We start from the raw sequence: 19,454 nt of genomic DNA on the forward strand, positions 1-19,454 counted from the left end.
CAAAATCTCCAAAAGAACAGAGTGAAACAGGTACTGTTCTTTAAGGGCTGGGAGGAAATTAAGGCTCACGGGGACTAAGGAACTTGCCCAAGGTTACTTAGGGCGAGGATGTGAACCTAAGCTGGTCTGAATCTTATTAAGATGTGTGGTCTTCACATTCCCTGGGATGCCTTTCATGTGTGTGCACGCATGCACGACACATACACACACTCTTCACATACATGGTTCATTTCTGGATATAGTGCTCATAAGGAACCTAAAGCTTGTTCATATGTGACTCTACAACTAAAGTAAAACTTTAATGAATGAAGAATAAAGATTTCTTTGATTGCCACTGGAGATGTCTAGTAGGTATTCACCTTGCTGATTGCTATCTCTGAGGCAGCAGTATGATGACACACCTACCCTGTAATTTAAAGGGCTTCATAAAACAAAACCATATTCCCCCCTGCCCCACAAATACCTTGATGACATAAAACTAAGAACAAAAACTCAAAAATATATCTGAGTTAAATTTTGACCAGTAACTCTGGCTTATTTGAAATGACCAATTTGCCACTTTCATGAGCAAAATTACTGGTAATGTACTTCCATTTCAAAACTTCACAAACCTCATAAATGTATTTTAACACAGAAGTAATATGTTTGTTTAAAATATACAATCTGTTTTCATTCCTGTCTCCATCATTTATATAACCAGGACATTCTGCCCATGGTTGTCTGGTGTGAGTATCACTAATATTCATTATTGTTTGTCTTCTCCGTTGGACTGTATGGTCTTCCAATGAGAGTGTCAATGTGCTATTCAGTATAATTCTTGCTTAGGAAGAGCAATCAATGAAAAAGTGAACAGGTTTGTAAAACCTAGTTTTGATAGAGCTGAATATCAGGAAGACCATCAAGAAGTCTGAAGTATTTACTCTCTATTGTTTTTTTTAAATCCAAAGAAACACCATACTTGTGTAAGGCCATAGTAAATGCACTTTAAATATGTAATTTAAAAATCAAAGTTTTAAGGTAAGTCATATGACAAAAATAACATTCTTTCCTATTGTGAATACAGTTAAATATTGACATTAACAGTTTAATTCAACTAATCTTCAGAAAATATTTCTAACATTATGAGGCTAACAAATTGAAATGGGTGGATCGGGGCACAAATTACTCTTCTCTCATCCAGACTGCAGAAGATCTTTAATTAAACATAAACACTCTTGGCCTCCTACCTACTCCTACACCCTCCCAGGGAAGTGGAGAGAGTCCCCTGGATCGGGGATGGTATTTGGTCACTTTTCCTTTCCTCCTTCCCTGGACCAATGAATGAGAATAACAGTGACCTGGGTAAGCGGGTCTCTTCTGTAGATGCACTTTCCTCGGGTGGGATGTTCCAGCCTAGGCTTAGGTAGGAGGTGGACCTGGTGGGTAGGGAATTAGCAGGTCTCACTATAAGCTGCTTCCTAGCCTTTATTACAATAAAAGGGCTATTCTGAAGCTCCACTGTCTCAACTGGTTCATAACTCCAATGGGGAAAAGGACGCTTTTTATTAGAGGCCCCAAAGACCGCAAAAGAAATGCAATGAGATCCTCAGAAAGCTGTTATTTTTATGGAAAGGCCACTGATAAAACTAAAACACTACTTAAATGCGAATACCGATTTTTATATGTAAGTGAATTTTTCTTGAATATCACCTGTAAACTAGTTTACCCCATTTTGAGTATTCAAGGGTTATTGTGGTCTTTAACATTTTCTCTTTTAAAATGAAATCATGTTTACTCTTTTAGTTGAACCCAATTAAAAAATTTTGATCCAATTTCCATGTCAAGTGTTTTTTATGTTAACTTTAAAAAATTTACTTTTATATATTAAAAGTAACCTTCTTCAATATTTAACATTCTAGGTTACATTCCTAAAAAACATATGCATGTAAAATCATTTCTTCATGAGCTATTTTATAAAAGAGCCACATTGAAAGTATTAATTTCACTTAAGTATTTAAATAATTAATTATTACATATTAAAAAACCCCCAAAACCCACAAACCCACCTCACCTCTGCACAGTCATCCCTCAGTAGCAATGGGTAATTGGCTCTAGGAAGGTCCTGCTCTGGATACCAAAATCTGCAGGTGCTCAAGTCCTACAGTGCAACCTTTGTATTTGTGGTTCTGTGTCTACAGACACAACCAACTGCAGATTCTATAGCACTATAATATTTACCAAATAAAACCTATATATGTGGACTTGTACAGTTCAGTTCTGTGTACAGCTGAGCCTTGAACATGGGTTTCATATATGCAGGTCCATTTAAGTGGTATTCAGTAATCACAGACTATAGTATTACACTATGCTTCCCTGGTGGCTCAGATGGTAAAGAATCTGCATGAAATGTGGGAGACCTGTGTTCGATCTCTGGTTTGGGAAGATTCCCTGGAGAAGGGAATGGCAACCCACTCTAGTATTCTTGTCTGGAGAATTCCATGGACAGAGGAGACTGGAGGGCTACAGACCATTGGGTTGCAAAGAGATGAACATGACTGAGTGACTAACACTTTCACTTTCTTTCACAGTACTATACAGTCTGTAGCTGGTTGAATCTGAGGATGTGGAACCTCAGATACCAAGGGTTGACTATAAAGTTATACTCAGAATTTCAACTGCGAGTGGTCGGTGACCCTAGCCTCTATGTCATTCAAGGGTCAATTGTACAACTAAAGCCATCTATGTTCCTACTATCTTTCCTACATTCCCTGTTTTGAGTATAATTTTTATAATTACTATGTACATTTTTAGACTTTTAAATTTGCTGCTGTTACTGCTAAGTCGATTCAGTCGTGTCCGACTCTGTATGACCCCATAGACGGCAGCCCACCAGGCTCCCCTGTCCCTGGGATGCTCCAGGCAAGAACACTGGAGTGGGTTGCCATTTCCTTCTCCAATGCATGAAAGTGGAAAGTGAAAGTGAAGTTGCTCAGTCGTGCCCGACTCTTAGCGACCCCATGGACTACAGCCTACCAGGCTCCTCCGTCCATGGGATTTTCCAGGCAAGAGTACTGGAGTGGGGTTGCCATTGCCTTCTCCGTTTAAATTTATGTATCTATAAAAACATATAGTATTTTTGTATATTTTTATTTGTGTATTTTAAAATCTTGTATCAATTGTCGAAATAAGTCACTACTTATCCATTTTCCTTTTGGACATTTAGCTTGCTTGCAGTTTTTAAAATATTAAATATTGCTGTAAACATGCTTGCGTTCTGACTGCGCTCTCACACAGTGAGCACCTGGGTACACTTAGAAGCGTGGCTGCTGTGTCATAGGACGTGACCATCTTCATCTTCACCAGGGCATGCCCAATGGCCTTCCAAAGTGGTTGCAGCAATTTATTCTCCCAAAGCAAGTTGAGAGCATCTCCATTCTTCAATCCTTGTTGATACTTGGTCACATCAAGACATTCAATCACATCTCAAGTAATATAAAATTCTCTGACAAATGCACAGGGTCAAGTGACAGACACCATAATCAAGAACAGTTCCATCACCCTCCGCCTGCGAAAATCCTTTCCAGCTCCTCAGCAGTCCAAATCCATCTTCAACTTTAATTCCTGGCAACCAGTCTCTTGCTGTCCTGTATTTCCACCTTTCCCATAAATGTTATAATTTCATATAAATAAAATCATAGTATATTCTGAGTCAGGATTCTTTCAGTTAGCACAATGCATGTGAGATTCTCCTATGCACCTGCCTCCCCAATAGTCTGTATCTCATTACTCCTGAATAGATTTCACTACACAGATGTACCACAGTTTATTAACAACGGAAGAGTATTTGGACTGTTTCCAGTTTTTGTCTATTATGGATAAAGCTACTGTAAGCATTTACATTCAAGTTTTTTTATGTGTAAACATGTTTTCCTTTCTCCTGGCTACCCTGCCAGGAGACTGCTCACTCACATGGTAACTTTATAGGAAATCACCAAGCTGTTTTCCAAAATGGCTATATCATTCTGTATTCCTACCAGGAGTCTTACCACATTCCCAATTGCTCTATATAGCTCCCAGAGCCTGGTATTGTCTGTTTTAAAATATTAGTGCTGTAATAGAGGTAGAGAGCTATTCCATTGTGGTTTTAATTTACAGTTTTCAAATGCTGAAATATTCTCTGGCGCCTGTTCAAAATCTCCTACTCATTTTTAAATTAGGTACTTTTCTTATAGTTGAGTTTTGAGTTCTGGATTAAAGAAATCTTTTGACAAGTGATTTACAAATATTTTCTCTTAGTGGCTTTTCTTTTCATTCAACAGTGAAAAGGAAAAGCTTTAATTTTAATGAAGTTCAATTTATAGTTTTTTTAAAATAGATTCTTCTTTGATGTCTTATCTAAGAACTCTTTCCCTAACCCAAAGTTTTCACCTATGTTTTCTTCTAAAAGTTTTACAGTATTTACTTGTGTTTATAATCCAGTTTAGGTTAATTTTTAATATAAGGTATAAATACAGGTATAGGTTAAAATTCTTTTTTTTTTTTAAATATGGTTATCTGGTTGTTCTTAGCACCATTTGTTGAAGACAAGACTATCCACTGAACTGACATTGTATTTCTAAAAAAAAATAAATCATATTTGTGTGAATCCTTTTCTGAGTTCTGTTCTGTTCCACCGATCTCTGTGTCTGTCATCTGTCAGTACCACACTGTTCTGGTTACTGAAGATCTGAAATCAGGTAGTGAGTACCTGTATTTTTTGAACATTGTTTTGGCTTTTGTAATTCCTCGCATTTTCATTATACTCTAAAAACAGTTTGTCTACATTTACAAAAACATAGCAGAGGTTTTAATTTGAACTGTGCTTGTTTATACAGATCTATTTCAGAAGAACTTCTGTTAACACCACTGAGTCCACCTCAATAGGTATACACAGTATTGCTGTTGTTTGGTTGCTAAGTTGTGTTCAACTCTGCAACCCCATGAGCTGCAGCAGACCAGACTTCCCTGTCCTTCCCTATCTCCCAGAGTTTGCTCAAACTCATGTCCATTTAGTCAGTGATGTCATCCAACCATCTTATCCTCTGTCTCCCCATTCTCCTCCTGCCCTCAATCGTTCCCAGCATCAGTCTTTTCCAACGAGTCAGCTCTTCACATCAGGTGGCCAAAGTATTGAAGCTTCAGCATCAGTCCTTCCAGTAGATATTCAAGGATGATTTCCTTTAGGATTTACTTGATCTCCTTGCTGTTCAAGGGACTTTCAAGAGTGTTCTCCAGCACCACAGTTCAAAACCATCAATTCTTCAGCATTCAGCCTTCTTTATGGTTCAACTCTCACATCTGTACATGACTACTGGAAAAACCATAGCTTTGACTATGCAGACCTGTGTCAGCAAAGTGATGTCTCTGCTTTTTAATATGCTGTTTAGGTTTGTCATACTTTTCTTCCAAAGAGCAAGTTGTCTTTTAATTTCGTGGCTTCAGTCACCATCCACAGTGATTCTGGAGTCCAAGAAAATAAAATGTCAGTGTTTCCACTTCTTCCCCATCTATTTACCATGAAGTGATGGGACCGGATGCCATGATCTTAGTTTTTTGAATGTTGAGTTTTAAACCAGCTTTTTCTCTCCTCTCTCACCCTCATCAAGAGGCTCTTTAGTTCCCCTTCACTTTAGACCACTACAGTAGTTTCATTTGCATATCTGAGGCTGTTGATAATTCTCCCAGCAATCTTAATTTCAGCTTATAACTCATCCAGTCCAGGACTTTGCATGATGTACTCTCCATAGGAGTTAAACAGACAGGGTGACAATATACAGCCTTGAAGTACTCCTTTTCCAATTTGGAACGTCTGTTGTTCCACATTTGGTTCTAAGTGCTGCTTCTTGTCCTGCAATCAGGTTTCTCAGGAGTCAGGTAAGGGGGTCTGGTATTCCCATCTCTTGAAGAATTTTCCAGTTTGTTGTGATTTACACAAAGTCTTTAGTGTAGTCAATGAAGCAGATGTTTTGTTAGAATTCCCTTGCTTTTTCTATGATCCAACGGATGTTGGCAATTTGATCTCTGGTTCCTCTGCCTTTTCTAAATCCAGCTTGCACATATGGAAGTTCCCAGTTAATGTACTGCTGAAGCCTAGCTTGAAGGATTTTAAGCATCATCTTGCTAGCATGAGAAATGAGTGTAATTGTATGGTAGTTTGAACATTCTTTGGGATTGCCTTTGGGATTGGAATGAAAACACATATTTATTCAGGGCTTTTAATTTTTTATCAGGGTTCTGCAGTTTATAGAGGCTGTGTTTTTTTTTTTTTTGGGTGGGGGGAGGCAAGGGCTACTTTAAATGGTATTGCTGCTTTCTTAATTTTGAACTTCAATTGCTCATTCTTCAAATATTCAATCAGACAATACAACTGACCCTTGATCAACATGGGACGTAGAGGCGTGGACCCTCCTTGCAGTCAAAAATCCATGTATAACTTCACAGTCATCCCACAGTATCCTTGGTTCTACATTTGTGGATTCAACTAACCATTGATGGTATAGTAGTAGGTATTTATCCATCAAAAAAAAAAATCTCTGTGCAAATAGATCAGTGCAGTTCAAACACATCTTATTCAAGTATCAACTACATATAAAACAATACAACTGACATTTATCTATCGGCCTTTTATCCAACCTTGCTACACTGACTTCTTTATTCCAGGAGTTTTTTGAGGGTACATTTCATGTTAATTTTTTACATAGATAATTATGTCATCTGGAAAAATAGTTTTTTTGCCACGTTTCACTGTCTACAACTTCCAGTATGGTGTTCAGTGGCAGTTATCTTGTTGCTAATTTTGAGGGGAAAAAGCATTCAGTATGGTGTCAGCTGTACATTTTGGTAGACATCCTTTATCAGGTTATAGAAGTTCCACTCTTCTTAATTTTCTGATATTTTCATCATGAATGGGTGTTGATTCTTTTAACAAACTGAGATAATCATGTAGCATTCTTTCTTAACATATTGAATCATATTGATTTTTCAAATGTGAATCAGCCTTGCATTCTTGGGATAAACCACACTTGGTTATAGTTTTTCAATGTACTATACTTTTTAATATGTTGATTTAGACTGGTCAATACTTTGTTAGGGATTTTTGTATCTATTTTCTGGAGTAACAATTATGATGCCAATTCCAACATGTGGGTCTTTGCTCTGTATACCCCCACTACAACAGCAATCCTCAAGTATCAGTTAGGTGTCCTACAATTCAATCCAGTGATGACTCCAGCTATCCAGAGACAGCATCAGATTTCAAAGGTTAAGGGCTTACTCCCAGGGGAATGGCCTCCACTTCAGAGGCCATACACAAGGTCAGGCTGTCACGTGATACTGACTCACTACAAGTCTGAGTTTCCTAAGGTCTCATTCTTGTTGTTCAGTTGCTCAGTTGTGTCTGACTCTTTGTGACCCCACAGACTGCAGCACACTAGGCTTCCCTGTCCTTCACCATCTCCTGGAGCTTGCTCAAACTCTCATCCATTGAGTCAGTCATGCCATTCAACCATCTTGTCCTCTGTCGTCCCCTTCTCTTCCTGCCTTCAATCTTTCCCAGCATCAGGGTCTTTCTAATGAATTGGCTCTTCGCATCAGGTGGCCAGAGTATTGGAGCTTCAGCTTCAGCATAAGCCTTTCTAAAAAAAATATTCAGGATTGATTTTCTCTAGGGTTGACTGGTTTGATCGCCTTGCAGTCCAAGGGACTCTCAAGAGTCTTCTCCAACACCACAGCTCAAAAGCATTAATTTCTGGATTCCTTTAATTTAGTTTAATAGAGTGTTTAATAGTTTAAATTTAAAAGTTTAATTTAATTTAATAAAGTGGCTTACAGGACTTAGAACATCAGTTTACTTACAAGGTTACCGGCTACCCTGGTAATGAGCTTCCATATTCAATGGATTTCCAGAAGTCACCTCGTTAAAATAAACTCACTTGTGGTTGAAAGGAGCTTGTTATTAATAACAACACACCCACTTCAGGTTTATAAAGGCTCTGAAACATTTTCAGAAACTGAGAATAAGAGACTAAATGTTGTTAACATAAGATGCTCTCATTGCTCTTACCATTCAGGAAATTTCAAGGGTTTTGTGAGCTCTGTGCCAGAAATGGGCCAAATATATGTATTTCCTATTATCAAGCAAAACATCATAGGGGGAATACTGATCAGTAGTTTCCATATAATGTCTTTGGTGGTTTCAGTGTGATGCTTGTCTTAAGAATTTAGAAGTGTTCCTCTTCTTTTACTTCCTGGAAGAGACTAAGAAGAATCAGCATCATTTCTTCTTTAAATATTTGATGTAATTTGTGTATCCATTTAGGAGCTCTCTTTGTAAGAAGGTTCTAAACTGTGAATTCATTACAAATATATAGTCATACAGATTACATATTTCTTCTTAGATATGTTTGGGCAGCTTGAGGCTTTTAAGGAATTTGTCATTTCATTTGAGACATTCGATTTGGGCACAGAAAGGTCCACTGTTTTAATGGAGGGTCTATAATGATATCCTCTCTTGTTCCTGATATTGGTAAAATGGTTTATATCAGATTATTTACCATTTCTGTACACCGTATTTTTACATTTACCATAATTATTTACCATATTCCCCACTTTCATTCATGATATTTGAAGATTCATTCTAGTGCCATTTCTCTTTTATCTAAAGAACTTCCTTTAGCATTTCTTTTATAGCATGTCTGCTATAGGGTAGCACAGAGTCGGACACGACTGAAGCGACTTCACAGCAACAGCAGGCAATGAATTCTTTGTCTTTGCTGGGGCTCTGTCTTCGTTTGCCCTCATTTCTGAAAAGATATTTCTGCTGGATATAAAATTCTGAATTTTACAGTTCTTTATTTCAGCATTTAAAGGTTTTGATACACAGTCTTTGGGTTTGATAATTTCTGCAGAGAAATCCATAGTCTGAATATTTAAATTGTCGTTCCCTTATATAATGCATAATTTCTGTCAGATCTCAAAGCTTTCAACCTTTGGTTTCAAGAAATTTGATTTGATATGACTAGGCTTTGTATTTTGTTTTTTATCCTGTTTAGTGTTTGCTATGCTTCATGAAACTGTAAATTTATGTCCTTCACCAAATTTTTTGCAATTATTTCTTCAAATGTTTTTTCTGTAACATCTTTTCCTCTTCTTCTGGTACTTAAGTTACATGAATTCTACATCTTTTGAAATTGTCCACACAGGTCCCTAAAGCTTTTGCATAATTTATTTTCAATCTTTTTTTCTCAATTCAGATTAGGTAGTTTCTACTGAACCCTCTTGAAGTTTACTGCCTTTCCTTCATTCTTATATTGGCCCACACACTGAATAATTTCTTCAAAAATTTAAGATGTATTTCTTCAGTTCTAAAATTTCCACTTGGTTCTTTTTTATAGTTTCTACTTCTCTGCTAAGTTCTATCTTTTCACTCATTTCAGGAATGTTTACCTTTATCTCATGGAACATGGTTACATTATTGATTTAAAATCTTTTGATAATTGTCATCTGACTACTGTTAGAGTTGGGATCTCCTGTATTCCCCTTTCAGAAATAATCACATTTCCCTGGTTCTTTATATTGTAATTAAAAAATTATATCCTGGACATTTTGAATATAATATTGAGACTCTGGGTCCTTAAAAACCTGTGGAAAATGTTGAGTTCTGTTGCTTTTCAGGACGCCTACTCAGTGCGGTTCAGGCTGCATGTACTGCCTCTTTGTCTGGGTGTGAGTTCCACGTGCTGGTTCAGTTGTCAAGGCCTTTGCTATGCCATGCAGACTTGCCCGAGGCATACCCTGCTCAGGCACCTGGGCAGTGTTTACAATGCACTGTGGTCCTCAATACCTTTGCCGTGTTTCTGCGGGCCTGCTGCGTGCATATGTAGCTCAGGGCTAAGCCAGAATTAGTACCTTCCTTTCTCTAGCTCCCTGCTCTCCAAGGCTTCCTTCTCATTCTCTGGATAACCTGGTTCCCTCTTCCTGGTTCCTCTGCTGGCTAGAAAGATACATTTTCCTCAGTTTTTAGTCTCCCGATTTGCTGTGAGTTCTGAGTGACTAAGCACAAAGAGGAAAAAAAACAAGAACAATGGGAATTTCCTCCATACATCACCTTATGTTCTCCTAAAGTCCACCAGTTAGGACACGGGGTTTCTCTCGGGGTTTTAGTTGTTACTATAGCTGCTGTGACTGGTGCTAACCTTGGGCAGAGTTAGTAAGGGGAAAAAAACAAATCAACCAGGGAAGCCCCATGCAGTTTGTGGGGGCCCCTCTCTCAGTGTTCTGGCTAGCAAACTTTCTGTGTCTATACCTGCTGTCAGTTCTACAAAGAGAAAGAAAAAACCCACAAACTAAGTAGTTTGTTCTTTGGGTTAGTTGAATACTAACCCCAAAAGGGGGTGTTAGTATTCAAGTTTTGAATACTTCCCTTCCAACCCACTTTCTAATGGTTACTTTTCAGAATCCTCATGCAATTGCTTTCTGTACTCTATCTAGTTTTCAGTTATAATAAGAGCCATAAGCTACAGTAGGATTATAATATCTTGGCTGATTCTAGAAGTCACTTATTTTAAGGGAATAAAATTGATAAATTTTACCTTTATGGTTTGTACTTTGTGTCTTCTGTTTTTAATAAACTGTTTCCCAGCCAAAGGTTACATAACTATACTCCTGTATTTTCTTCTAGAAGTTTTAGTTTTAACATTTATGCCAAGTGCAAAACAGGTTATCTCACATCAATAGTCAATTGTTGTAACATCAATTATTAAGTGTTTCCTTTTGATCTAGCATGCTATAATATTATATACTAAGCTTCCATACATACGAGGTCCTATGTTTTGATACTTTATTCAGTTTTATCAGTTTGCATACCCCAGTGATAAATGCATTCCATCCAACCACCACAGTATCATCTCAAAAGGTAAGTACTCTCACTTTCTTTTTATTCAAAATTGTCATGGTTCTTCTGGACCCTTTCCTCTTTATGTGAATTTCAGAATTAGCTTGCTAAGTTCCCTCAGAAAGCCCTATGGGGATTTGGCTTGTAATTTTAAATTGATTAATTTGGGAATAAACATTTCCATCTTCTCATACATGAAAATGGTGTATGTCTCTCTGATTTCCCCCATTTCTGTAGGTCTTCTTTTCTGTATTTCAATATAATTTGAAAAATTACTTCCTGGTATGATTTTGTGTTTTACTTTCAAATTACTTTTGGAAAGCAATTTATTTTTATAATTGATGAACTTTTTTTCTCTTATCACGTTGTTCAGTCGCTAAGTCATGTCTGACTCTTCATGATCCCATGGCCTATAGCACACCAGGCTCCTCTGTCCTTCACTATCTCGGAGTTTGCTCAAAATCACGTCCATTGAGTCTGTGACGCATCTCACCCTCTGCTGCCCCTTCTCCTTTTGGCTTCAATCTTCCTCAGCATCTGAAGCTTTTCCAATGAGCTGGCTCTTCATATCAGGTGGCCAAAGTACTGGAGCTTCAGCATCAGTCCGTCCAATGAATATTCAAGGTTGACTTTCTTTAGGATTGAGTGGTTTCATCTCCCTGCAGTCCAAAGGATTCTCAAGCCTTTTCCAGCACCACAATTTGAAAGCATCAATTCTTTGTCCTCAGCCTTCTTTATGGTTCAACTCTCACATCTGTACATGACTAGTGGAAAAATCATAGCTTTGACTATATGGACCTTTGTTGGCAGAGTGGTGTCTCTGCTTTTTTAGGTGTGTTATAGCTTTCCTTCCAAGGAGCAAGCATGTTTTAATTTCATGGCTGCAGTCAGCATCCACAGTGATTTTGGAGGACAAGAAAATAAAATCCGTCACTGCATTCATTTGTTGCACTGACCACCACCAAATAAAGTACTGGCAATAGACATAAGCTTAAAGAAAATGATTTTAAGGTTTCACCATTATGATGTTTGCTATAGGATTTTAGAAGATATTTTTCATCATGCTGAAGATATATCCTATGTTGGAATTACTGATTTTCATTCATCAATAGATTTTAAGTTTTATTGATTTTTTGCATCTATTGATATATGTGGATTTATCTCCTTTAATGTGTCAATATGCTAAACCATATCATTTGATTTTCTATTTTCTCACAGTAAGCTGTCCACAAATGTCAAAGATAAGCCCATCTTTGGTCAAGTTTTCTAAAAAAATACTTGTTAGGTTTAGTTTGTTGCTACTTAGTCTTTTGGGTCTTTTTCTCTCTCCTTCATTTTACAAATAAGTCTCTGTTTTAAAATTCTCTCATGCTATCTATTTAGTTTTGATAAAACAGGCTGGGGAAAGTTCTTCTTCAGTTTTCTAAAACAGTTTATATAACAGTTTTATATAGCATGTTCCTTAAATATTTGGTAAAATCTAATTAGGGCAGTTTTTCTGTTATCATATTTTAAGTATTAGCTTGGTACAAAAGTAATTGCATTTTTGGACTGTGAATTTTAAATCATTATAACTAGATTCAAACATATTTTTGTTAGACAAAATAGGAACCATTACAATCAACACATTTTCGCCAACAAGATACAAGTTTGTTTATTTCTGTAGCATAAAAATCCATGCTGCAGGATTCAACAAACTCTCAGAAAGCATTTTCTGCATCCTGCTGGTTATGAAAGTGTTTTCCCTGCAAAAAGTTGTCAAGATGCTTGAAAAAGTGGCAGTCCATTGGCTAGAGGTCAGGTGAATACGCTGGATGAGGCAAAACCTCTGATTCATTCACCTTCTGAAGCACGTTGTGCAACATGTAGTCAGAATCAGATATTATGGAGAAAAACAAGGCTCATTTTTATAAAATTTTTATGTTTTTATGTTATGAAAGTATGATAGCACATTTACAGTAGACTTGGAAAATACAGAACAAGATTACATGTAGTTCCACTATATATTAGAATTGACCCATTCTGTTGACCAAGGCCAGCTGCAGGCATTGAAGTTTTCGGTGCATCTCATTGACTTGCTGAGCATACTTCTCAGATGGATTGCTTTTGCCAGGATTCAGAAAGCTGTGTGGATCAGACTGGCAGCAGACCACCAAACAGTGACCATGACCTTTTCTGGGTACAAGTTTAACTTTGGGAAGTGCTTTGGAGCTTCTTCTTGGTCCAGTCACTGAGCTGGTCCTTGCTGGTTGTCATATACAATCCAACTGAGAAATGGTTGCTGTTGTTGAGTACAATAAGAGAAAACAACAATTCTTTTGATTTGTGGTTAGTGGCACCCCACTCCAGTACTCTTGCCTGGAAAATCCCATGGGCGGAGGAGCCTGGTAGGCTGCAGTCCGTGGGGTTGCACAGAGTCGGACACGACTGAGTGACTTCACTTTCACTTTTCACTTTCATGCATTGGAGAAGGAAATGGCAACCCACTCCAGTGTTCTTGCCTGGAGAATCCCAGGGACAGGGGAGCCTGGTGGGCTGCCGTCTATGGTGTCACACAGAGTCGGACACGACTGAAGCGACTTAGCAGTAGCGTGAGCTATCAACTTATCAAGCTTTTCCACCTTTCTAATTTGCTTCAAATGCCAAATGACCACAGAATGGTTGATGTTGAGTTCTTGGACAACTTCTTGTGTAGTTCTAAGAGGATCAGCTTCAATGATGGCTCTCAACTTGTCATTATCAACTTCTGATGGCCAGCCACTATGGTCATCTTCAAGGCTCTCATCTCCTTTGTGGAACTTTCTGAACTACCACTGCACTGTACGCTCATTAGTAGTTCCTGGGCCAGATGCACTGCTGATGTTGAGAATTGTCTCTGCTGCTTTTTTGACCCATTTTGAACTCAAAATAAGAAAATTGCTCAAAAATGCTTTTTGTCTAATATCATTTCTATAGTCTAAAATAAACAGCAAGTAATAAAGTCATTAGCAAAAAATACAGTGAGAAATGCATATTAAAATGATTATAATACAACATTTATTTAAGAATGTACTCCAGTATCAAATGGCAAAGTTTAACCATGCAAAGCCACAATTACTTTTGTACCAATCTAATACAAAATCAGTTTTGTCAATTTGTTAAGAGTTTATTTAGCTTTTCTATTTCTTTGACTTTGATAAATTATATGTATGTAAACATGTACGCATACACATACATTATATATTTCAGTAAATTGTTCACTTAGACTGTTCACAAATATATTAGCAAAGAACAATCTAAAGTATTTCGATTACGGAAAATTTCAAACACACAAAAGCAGACAAAACAGTGTCATAAACTCATTTTACCCATTCCCTAACTTTAGCTTTATCTTCCCTGATAGCTCAGTTGGTAAAGAATCTGCCTGCAACGCGGGATACCTGGGTTTGATCCCTGGGTTGGGAAGATCCCTGGAGAAGGGAAAGGCTACCCACTCCAGTATTCTGGCCTGGAGAATTCCATGGACTGTATAATCCATGGGGTCGCACAGTCGGACGTGACTAAGCAACTTTCACATTCACACCCTTCATACTTTCACTTCTGCCTCACATATTATTCTAAGACAAATTCTAGAGATATCATTTTATGTGTAATTAGTTTCATATATAAGGTTAAAGATGTTAAAAAATAACTTCATACTATTATTAACCAAATGAATAATTCCTTAGTATCAAATTCTAGTGTTCAGACTTCTAATTGTCTCTTAATGTTCCTTGCCTTTTGTAGTTTGTTTGAATCCAAACCCATTTGACTTGTACTTTTTTAATCTGTACATTCCCCTGCTGGTTTTCTTTTTCCCTTTGTTATTTATTGAGGAAATGCTATTCTTTGCTGCTGCTGTTCAGCAAGTATTCTTCATAGTTTGTCTTACAATGCTTTTTTTTTTTTTCAAATCAGCTGTAGTTGAGTGAATGACCTTTCCCGCTTCTAATATTGTCTTTTTTCTACATTACTCTTGCCAGAAGTATGCTTGTTGCTATTTTTTTTTTAAACAAAAGGCCAGCTTTTGGTTTTGTTGAGTCTTCCTTTCTGTAAATTTTGAAATTCATTTATCTCTGGTCTTCTGTTATTATCCTTTCTTTGGATTCTTCAGCTTATTAAATTTAAATCTTTTTCTTCTTCTAAAATTAGTATTTATGATCACAAATTCCCTAAAGTACACTTAGGGATATCCTGCAAGTTACAATATGTAGTATTTTCACTATTGCTAAGTTTTTTTTTTAATGAATGTGTTCAAATTTTCATTCTAATTTCTTCTGTGATGTATCAATTACTAGATGATATATTATTATTTCTGAACATTTTTTTAAAATTGAAGTTGACTTAGTGTTAATTTCTGCTGTACCATTCAGTTATACACATATATAGGCATGTGTGTATATGTAGATATACACATTTTAAAGACACTGCTTTCCATTATGGTTTAACTCAACTATACCTATCGAATATAGTTCCTTGTGTTATATAGTAGGACTTTGTTGTTTATCCATTCTACATGTAATAGTTTGCATGTGTTGACCCCAAACTCCCACTCCATCTCTGCCCCACTGTCCCTCCTCCTAGGCAATCAAACGTTTGTTCTCCACTGCTCTCCATGTCTGTAAGTCTGTTTCTGTTTTGCAGGCAGGTTCATTTGTGTATTATTTTATATTCCACATGTAAGTATATCCTATGGTATTTATCTTTTTCTGATTTACTTCACTTAGTATGATAATAGCTAGTTCCATTCATGTTGCTGCAAATGGCATTATTTTGCTTTTTTTTATGGCCAAGTAGTATTCTATTGCATACATGTAACACATCTTTATCCTTTCAACTGTTGATGGATATTTACATTGTTTCCATGTTTTGGCTAAGGTAAATAGTGCTGCTAGGACGGAGAAGGCAATGGCACCCCACTCCAGTATTCTTGCCTGGAAAATCCCATGGATGGAGGAGCCTGGTGGGCTGCAGTCCATGGAGTCACTAAGAGTCAGACCCGACTGAGCGACTTCACTTTCACTTTTCACTTTCATGCATCGGAGAAGGAAATGGCAACCCACTCCAATGTTCTTGCCTGGAGAATCCCAGGGAGGGGAGCCCGGTGGGCTGCCGTCTGTGGGGTTGCACAGAGTCGGACACGACTGAAGTGACTTAGCAGCAGCAGCAGGAACACAGGAACCCACTATAGTTTTATCTGGATATATGCCCAGAGTGGGGCTGCTGGATCACATGGTAGTTCTATTTTTAGTTTTTTGAGGACACTCTTCTGTAGTGGTTACACCAACTTACATTCCCACCAACAGTGTAGGAGGGTTCCCTTTTTTCCACACCCTTATTAGTATATGTTATTTGTAGACTTTTAAATGATGGCCATTCCGGCCAGTGTGAGGTGGTACCTCATTGTAGTTTTTATCTGCATTTCTCTAGTAATTAGCAATGTTGAGCACTTTTCCACAAGCCTACAGGCCATCTATATTTTTTCTTTGGAGAAATGTCTATACAGGCTTTCCACCCATTTTTCGCTTGGGTTGTTTCTTTGTTGAGTTTTATGAGCTGTTCGAATATTTTGGAAATTAAGCCCTTGTTAGTGCATTATTTGCAAATATTTTCTCCCATTCTGTAGCTTGTCTTTTCATTTTGTTTATGGTTTCCTTGGCTGTGCAAAAGGTTGTAAGTTTGATTAGGTCCCATTTGCTTATTATATTGCCTTGGGAGACTGACCTAAGAAAACACTGGTACGATTTATGTCAGAGAATGCTTGTCTATGTTCTCTTCTAGGAGTTTCAAAGTTTGTTTTAAGTCTCTAAGCCATTTTGAGTTTATTTTTGTGTATGTATGGTATGAAGATGGTTCTAACTTCACTGATCTACAAGCAACTATCCAACTTTACTAGTACCATATGGGGTTTTAAAGTTATCTTTTGGTTTCTGGTTGCTAATTTAATTGTACTTTTGTCAGAGAATGCTCTGTATGATACCAAGCACTGGTGTGTATGTCAGACTTCCTTTTTCCATCCAGTGTATGGATCAGTTTCCATAAATGTTTCATGCATGCCTGTAAAGAATGTAAAATCTCTGAATGTTGGGAGTTAGGATACCATGTTCCATTAGGCACACTGTGATGTTTAAACCTAAGCCTTGACAATTTTTTTTGCATGTTTGATTAAATTATTGAGAGGTTAAAAAAATTACACATTATAATTGTGGATTTGTCACAATTTTCCCTTGACAACTGTCAATTCATGTTTTGTATATTTTGAGGCTATATTAATACATAAAATTTAAAATATATCTTCCTTATGAATTAGTGACCATCTTGATTTCAATTTTAATAGTTATACTAGCTCTTTTAGTATCTATTTCTCTGGTTTTTGTATTTTCAAAATTTTCTGTAGTTAACCTAAAACAGATACATTTGGATTTTAACCGTAGCACTTGGTTTGATTATTTTTGCCCCCGATACCTTAATTTTGCCCTCATTCTTGAAAGACAGTTTAGTTGGACATGGAATGTTCGAATTTCAGATTGCTGGTTAATTTTTTCCCTTAGCACTTTGAAGATGTTATTCTATTGCTTTCTGGCTTCTATTTTGCTATTGGTTATTCCTTTGTTATTCTTTCTAGGTAGTCTCTTCTCCCTCTAGATGTTTTGGAGATATTTGTGTTGTCTGTGATGCCGATTGTAACTCAGGGTCAAGTAACACTTTTTTTCCTTGCTTTGAGAATCACTGTATGTCAATGCCTTTTGTTATTTCTTACAATTTTCTTAATAAATTGCCACTGTCTCCCATCCTCAAGCTACTTCCTGGGTCATTTTCTCAAATCTATCTCTCAATACTGTACTTTTTACTTGAGGAAGATCTGTTCGGTTATTTTTAAAGTTTCCTTGGTATTTTTCTTTCTCATATTTTGATACCTACTTGTTGGATATTTAAAACACTTCAGATCTTGGGGATCTAAGGAACTTCCTGCTGTTACGCCTGCTAACTCAACCTGCGCTGAGTTGTTCACCTAGACGCTAATTCGGGGGTCTATTGTTTTATCTATGGCAATCTTGTGGCCTACATGGCTATTTGTATTTATCTGTGTCAGATGAGTCAAAAGGTGTAATAAGCCCAGGACCATTTTATTCATTTTGGGGCTAAGTGATTCCTGGGCTGAGCATGGAACATAAATTTGCACCCCAAACTAATAAAGATAGGTTTCTAGGTATCAACTGTCAGGGGAGACCTCAGCCTCACCCCCATCCTGAGACTGAGCCCCAAAAGATAAGCTTCTTTTGTTACAACTTGTGCTCATGGAAGACTTTTTTTTACCATTTCATGGCGACCATCTCCCTTTGTGGGTTCCAGCTTTATGTGGTGAACCTCGCAAAGGCCACATGAACCCTAGGCCTTTTATTTGTCTCCGTGTGGGTAATATCAGGCTCCTGGCACGTTCACCCGAGTAGTCACAGGTTACTGAAATCAGCAAGGGGCATTTGGCATTTGTACCATCAATTGCAGTTTTCAGCTTATTGCTCTGGTTTATAGTTCTTGCACTTCTAGTTAATAAGAATTATCTTCTTTTGGGGGGTTTATCTATGCTTTAAAAAGGATGTCTATTACATATTATTTAATGTTTCTAGGTGTTTTGTAACAGGTAGGTTTTCAGGTTATCTAATCCATCACATTACCAGCAACTTTAAATTTTTGTTAATTCTTTAAAGGTTTGTTCTCTTACCCTCACTTTTTCCCCTCTTTTTACATTATACATACAATAAATACAATTTTAACTGTTACTATTCCCAGAAGTACAAATTAAAAGCAAAAAGCAGCAGTAGTTAGGAACCAGTCTCAATCTGTCAGTTATATAAAAGCATCCTTCCCTGTGGTACTTTCCAATAAAAATTCTACACAATTAGCAGAGGACAGCATGATAAGAACAAAGAACTAAGACAATGTTCTAAGTTCTAATGTTCAATGTTCTAAGAACTAAGACAATTTGTGTTTTGGTTTTGACACTGTTATAACCAACACTGAGATCTCTGACAAGACACTTCAACCTCTTATGGCCTGTTTTACCTCCTCATAAAGAGGTTTATGAATCTATGATCACACTGATCAATACCTGTACTGTCTGGTTAGGAATACACAGATTTTAAGAATCTTAAAATAAGAATATTAATGTATGTGTAATATTCCTAAAGTTTATATTGTAATTTATTTAACTACAACAATGCTGATGTTAGGTGTTCAATAATGTGACTGAAATAAAATTTAAAAAAAGTTGCAACATCAGTTTAACTAACCAGTAGGTATCTGCATGAACCAAATAACACAATGTACAAATCACATCTTATTATATCATCCTCAGAAGTGACTGCGTACTTAATACTACCTTAGCTTTCGGAGTAGCTTTAATCGTCCATATGCAATCAACCGCTTGGCCGGGTTTCGTCTTTTCCTCTTGTTCTACCTGACTAGAACGCACTATCCCATCAGCTCCTGATAGCTCAAACTGGCAATCTAGAAAGGACAGATGAAT

General features: G+C 37.1%; 1 protein-coding gene across 2 annotated transcripts in view; it reads right to left on the minus strand.

The window, feature by feature from the left end:
* Positions 1-19,454, minus strand: part of NETO2 (neuropilin and tolloid like 2) — an 84,957-nt gene that overhangs the window by 46,078 nt on the left and 19,425 nt on the right. For both annotated transcript variants that reach the window (XM_010814607.4, XM_010814608.4), the window contains exon 6: positions 19,308-19,435. In XM_010814607.4, the coding sequence (XP_010812909.1) occupies positions 19,308-19,435 (128 nt within the window). The remainder of the gene's footprint in view (positions 1-19,307; positions 19,436-19,454) is intronic.

The sequence above is a fragment of the Bos taurus genome, chromosome 18 (genome assembly GCF_002263795.3).
Source record: "Bos taurus isolate L1 Dominette 01449 registration number 42190680 breed Hereford chromosome 18, ARS-UCD2.0, whole genome shotgun sequence".
Classification (NCBI taxonomy): Eukaryota; Metazoa; Chordata; class Mammalia; order Artiodactyla; family Bovidae; genus Bos; species Bos taurus.